Source organism: Hyla sarda, chromosome 9 (genome assembly GCF_029499605.1).
Source record: "Hyla sarda isolate aHylSar1 chromosome 9, aHylSar1.hap1, whole genome shotgun sequence".
In the NCBI taxonomy this organism is placed as follows: Eukaryota; Metazoa; Chordata; class Amphibia; order Anura; family Hylidae; genus Hyla; species Hyla sarda.
The window spans coordinates 129,810,277-129,816,276 of record NC_079197.1 but is presented as its reverse complement, the minus strand read 5'-3'; the positions used below and the strand labels follow the sequence as shown (position 1 = coordinate 129,816,276).

Genomic DNA, 6,000 nt, shown 5'->3' with positions numbered 1-6,000 from the left:
TGTGAATTTTTCTTCCCAGATTCAGTTTGTTAGCTCTGAAAACCATCTCGATGTACTCCACAGACAACACACCCAGATTTATCAATCTCCTTGAAACCAAAATTGCCGGGTTTTACCCATAACAACCAATCAAAGCTCAACTTTCACTTTATTAGAGCTTGTTAAGATAAGAAAGCAAAGCTGTGATTGGTTGTTATGGGCAAAACCAAGCAATTTTGGTTTAAATGAGATTCAGAAATCTGGTCCAATGGCACAGATATACCGTAAAAAACATAGCTATAAATGAGGCAGATTTCCAAATATGTATCAGGCTGACTGATAAATCTGGTGTAACTGAACACAGACAAACGATTTGTTGTCACAGCATGGAAAGTTTTGCGGTACAAACCACTGTAAAACACTCCCATAGCATGATGCTGCCACCACCATGATTCTCTGTAGGCATTGTACTGGGCAGGTGATGAGCAGTGCCTGGTATCCTCACCACATGACTCTTAGAATTGAGGTCAAAAAGTTCAATCTTTGTTTTATCAGACCAGAGAATCTTGTTTTTCACCGTCTGAGAGTCCTTTTAGGTGATTTTTTGCAAAGTCCTGGCAGCTTTCATGTGTCTTTTATTAAGGAGAGTCTTTTTTCTGGTCTTTTTTTTAATGCTGCAATTTACTAAATTGTAAACAAAAAAAATTGAAAAGGATATGCTCTGAGGAGTTTCTGAATGTATTATGTAAGTGTATACAGGTTCATTAAAGGGTACCTCACATCAAAAAAACTTTTGATATATTATAGATTAATGTATGCAGAATAACTTTACAATTGCATGTTATTAAAAAATATGCTTCTTTCTATTTAATTTTCCACTTTGAAGAAATGACCACTAGGGGTCTCCCTACCAGTCCTGGCAGCAAGCATTTCAGACTCATGCTGGAGTCCTAAACACTACGAGCTGCCAGTCTGCTTTGTTCACAAAGGAGAACACTCAGAGCTGCCAGCCTGCTTTGTTCACAGCCTGTTTGGCTGTGAACAAAGCAGGCTGGCAGCTCTGAGTGTTTAGGACTCCAGCATGAGTCAGAAATGCTTGCTGACAGGACTGATCGGGAAAAATACAATAGAAAGCAGCATATTTTTCATTAACATGCTATTGGAAAGTTATTCAACATTCATTCATCTAAACTATATCAAAAGTTTATTTGATGAGAGGTACCCTTTAAACTTTTTGCACCATAATTTGAGTCCTCAAATGCACTTGAATTTTGGTGCACAGAAATTAAGAAACATTTTTCACTAAAGTACACAAAAAGAACAGAGAATGTGCTTCAACTAACTAGGGGGCTTAGCTTATTAAAGGTAAAGTGACAGGCTATCCACCCCACACTAAACCCAATACACTGTCTTATAGTAAACAGCATTAAAAGAGGGTTCACTTACATAAATTGCTCCAGTGATTAAAAGTCCTGCCTCCTGGCAGCTGCATTGCTACATCGCTTCTGTGTGCAATGGAGGCTGGAAGCTGGCTTGCCAAGCTTCCCTGCCTCTTCTATATGCAGCGATGAATATTCTAATCTATTTACTCTCACCACCTAGTGACGTGCGAGCCTGTGGGCACGTGAGCGCTCTGCTCCTGTAACAGAACGCAAGTGGCACACCCATATATGCTCTCATGTCACTAGGACATGAGAGTGAAGAAATTAGAATATTCATTATATGAGCATGCATAGCACTGGGTTACAGTGCGCCACAAATGCACTAAACATTTGCTGCAATGAGCTGATTAAAAGTAAACAAAGGAAAAGTTAGTCTAAACTTAGAACAGAACTACAAACTTGGGCAGTCTTGTAAATGGAGCGATATAAAACTGTCCATCTAGGTTTGCACTATCTCTAGAAAAGATAGTTTTTGTAAATTTTGGCCACTGTATATGCGCAAGAACATTGGAGTATTTCTGTATACCGCATACTCAGTTGTATTACCTTAGTCTCTTTACTTTCTTAGCTTTACTCTGACACTCCAAAAGCTGCCTTTCAATATGGCCCGGGCGCACATGCCATAGAGACGGACCATGAAGCTTGGACCCTTGGAAAGAGGGAACCAGCCCTGATTCCTTTTTGGGTCAGAAAATTGTAGGGTTCTCTTCCGCAGAGGGAAGTGCCTTGTCGGAATATAAAGTGATGGGGCCTTTTTGCCATACTTGTCATGGAAAGCAAGAGGGAATAGACGCCAGAATTTTCTTTCTTGGGGGGGTGGGGCAGAATCCGACACCATAAGAGAAGATCCATTTCGATGTTTGCTATGGTCCCACCTTTGGTTTATGTATGCCACTGAAACATTTGTACCCGTGACATCACATGAGCAGTGCCGTCAGCAGACACCACTTGGTGATATTAACCTCCTGTCATCTGAGTGATTCAATGTGACCAGCGTTCAGCATCACTTGGCTTAAATGGTTTCCATTTGAGCAAAACAACTAAAATGTCTGTAGGTTGCTTTTATATTTTCCATTTCACCAAATGAAAACTAAAAAATCACTCCACATGGAAAAATGAATTTGTTTTTAAGCTTCAAGCAAAGTCACCGGACTTATATCCTCCTGCTGTGGTTTATGAAAGTCATTTGTAGGTCTTTCACGCTTTAGCCAATTCTGACGAAAAGGGGGGAACAAAACAGAATATATTAAAATACCGTAGAATGAATAGTAATGATTTTCTTATTTTTTATTAACAATGCTTTATACAATTATTTAAAAAATAATGTTATTAATATTAACCCCTTCAGGACGGAGCCCATTTTGGCCTTAAGAACCGGAGCGTTTTTTGCACATCTGACCTCTGTCACTTTAAACATTAATAACTCTGGAATTCTTTTAGTTATCATTCTGATTCAGAGACTGTTTTTTTGTGACATATTCTACTTTAACATAGTGGTAAATTTTTGTCGATACTTGCATCCTTTCTTGGTGAAAAATCCGTAAATTTGATGAAAAATTTGAAAATTTAGCATTTTTCTATCTTTGAAGCTCTCTGCTTGTAAGGAAAATGGATATTACGAATACATTTTTTTTTTGTTCACATATACAATATGTCTAATTTATGTTTGCATCATAAAATTGACGTGTTTTTACTTCTGGAAGACACCAGAGGGCTTCAACGGTCAGCAGCAATTTTCCGATTTTTCACAAAATTTTCAAACTCAGTATTTTTCAGGGACCAGTTCAGGTTTGAAGTGGATTTGAAGGGTCTTCATATTAGAAATACCCCATAAATGACCCCATTATAAAAACTACACCCCCCAAAGTATTCAAAATTACATTCAGTCAGCGTTTTAACCCTTTAGGTGTTTCACACAAATAGCAGCAAAGTGAAGGAGAAAATTCACAATCTTCATTTTTTACACTCACATGTTCTTGTAGACCCAATTTTTGAATTTTTACAAGGGGTAAAAGGACAAAATTTTTACTTGTATTTGTAGCCCAATTTCTCTCGAGTAAGCACATACCTCATATGTCTATGTAAAGTGTTCGGCGGGCGCAGTAGAGGGCTCAGAAGGGAAGGAGCGACAAGGGGATTTTGGAGAGTACGTTTTTCTGAAATGATTTTTGGGGGGCATGTTACCTTTAGGAAGCCCTTATGGTGCCAGAACAGCAAAAAAAAAACACATGGCATAGCATTTTGGAAACTAGACCCCTCGGGGAATGTAACATGGGATAAAGTGAACCTTAATACCCCACAGGTGTTTCACGACTTTTGCAAATGTAAAAAAAAAAAAAAAATTTTACCTAAAATGCTTGTTTTCCCCCAAATTTTTTATTTTTAAAAAGGGTAATAGCAGAAAATACCCCTAAAAATTTGAAGCCCAATTTCTCCCGATTCAGAAAACACCCCATATGGGGGTGAAAAGTGCTCTGCTGGCGCACTACAGGTCTCGGAAGAGAAGGAGTCACATTTGGCTTTTTGAACGCAAATTTTTCTCTGGGGGCATGCCGCATTTAGGAAGCCCCTATGGTGCCAGGACAGCAAAAAAAAACACATGGCATACCATTTTGGAAACTAGACCCCTCGGGGAACGTAACAAGGGATTAAGTGAACCTTTATACCCCACAGGTGTTTCACGACTTTTGAATATGAAAAAAAAAATATTTTTTTTACCTAAAATGCTTGTTTTCCCAAAAATTTTACATTTTTAAAAAGGGTAAAAGCAGAAAATACCCCCCAAAATTTGTAACACAATTTCTCCCGAGTACGGCGATACCCCATATGTGACCCTAAACTGTTGCCTTGAAATACGACAGGGCTCCAAAGTGAGAGCGCCATGCGCATTTGAGGCCTAAATTAGGGATTGCATAGGGGTGGACATAGGGGTATTCTACGCCAGTGATTCCCAAACAGGGTGCCTCCAGCTGTTGCAAAACTCCCAGCATGCCTGGACAGTCAACGGCTGTCCGACAATACTGGGAGTTGTTGTTTTGCAACAGCTGGAGGCTCCGTTCTGGAAACAGTGGTGTACCAGACGTTTTTCATTTTTATTGGGGAGGGGAGGGGGCTGTGTAGGGGTATGTGTATATGTAGTGTTTTTTACTTTTTATTTTATTTTTTGTGTTAGTGTAGTGTAGTGTTTTTAGGGTACAGTCGCACGGGCGGGGGTTCACAGTAGTTTCTCGCTGGCAGTTTGAGTTGCAGCAGAAAGTTTGCGGCAGCTCAAACTTGCAGCCAGATACTTACTGTAATCCTCCGCCCATGTGAGTGTACCCTGTACATTCACATGGGGGGGAACATCCAGCTGTTGCATAACTACAACTCCCAGCATGCCCGTTGGCTGTCGGTGACTGCTGAGAGTTGCAGTTTTGCAACAACTGTAGGCACACTGGTTATGTATCACTGAGTTTGTGACCTAACTCAGTGTTTCACAACCAGTGTGCCTCCAGCTGTTGCAAAACTACAACTCCCAGCATGTACGGTGCATGGTGTACGGTGACTGCTGAGAGTTGTAGTTTGCAACAGCTGGAGGCACACCGGTCGTGAAACACTGAGTTAGGTAAAAAAAAACTGAGTTTCACAACCAGTGTGCCTTCAGCTGTTGCAAAACTACAACTCTCAGCAGTCACCGACAGCCAACGGGCATGCTGGAAGTTGTAGTTATGCAACCAGCAGATGCACCACTACAACTCCCAGCATGCACTTTAGCTGTTTGTGCAAGCTGGGAGTTGTAGTTATACAACAGCTGAAGGTACACTTTTCCATAGAAAGAATGTGCCTCCAGCTGTTGCAAAACCATAAATCCCAGCATGCCCATAAGGGAATGCTGGGAGTTGTGGTGGTCTGCCTCCTGCTGTTGCATAACTACAGCTCCCAGCATGCCCTTTTTGCATGCTGGGAGCTGTTGCTAAGCAACAGCAGGAGGCTGTCACTCACCTCCAACGATCCAGCCACGTGAGGTCAGTCCCGCCGCTGCTCCTGCGGCCCCGATCCCAACAGGGGCGCCGGGGATCGGGGTCCCCAGCACCCGGGGTGCACGTCCCGCACCCGCTCACGTCCTCCGGAAGAGGGGCGGAGCGGGTGCGGGAGTGACACCCGCAGCAGGCGCCCTGATTGGTCGGCCGGTAATCCGGCCGACGAATCAGGGCGATCGTGAGGTGTCACCAGTGCCACCTCACCCCTGCAGGCTCTGGCTGTTCGGGGCCGTCAGAGACGGCCCCGAACAGCCAGTAATTCCGGGTCATCGGGTCACTGGAGACCCGATTGACCCAGAATCGCCGCAGATCGCTGGACTGAATTGTCCAGCGATCTGCGGCGATCGCCGACATGGGGGGGCATAATGACCCCCCTGGGCGATATGCCGCGATGCCTGCTGAACGATTTCAGCAGGCATCCGGCTCCGGTCCCCAACCGGCTAGCGGTGGGGGCCGGAATTCCCACGGGCGTATGGATACGCCCTCGGTCCTTAAGGACTCGGGATGCAGGGCGTATCCATACGCCCTATGTCCTGAAGAGGTTAAGACACCTCTGGCAG

The 6,000-nt window shown here is 43.2% G+C and overlaps 1 protein-coding gene across 3 annotated transcripts in view; it reads right to left on the bottom strand.

Moving 5' to 3' along the window:
- Nucleotides 1-1,059: 1,059 nt before the first annotated feature.
- Nucleotides 1,060-6,000, bottom strand: part of LOC130291381 (interleukin-13 receptor subunit alpha-1-like) — a 134,626-nt gene continuing 129,685 nt past the window's right edge. For all 3 annotated transcript variants that reach the window (XM_056540076.1, XM_056540077.1, XM_056540078.1), the window contains exon 11: nucleotides 1,060-2,635. In XM_056540076.1, coding sequence (XP_056396051.1) covers nucleotides 2,549-2,635 — 87 coding nt within the window. In that variant the 3' untranslated portion in view covers nucleotides 1,060-2,548. The remainder of the gene's footprint in view (nucleotides 2,636-6,000) is intronic.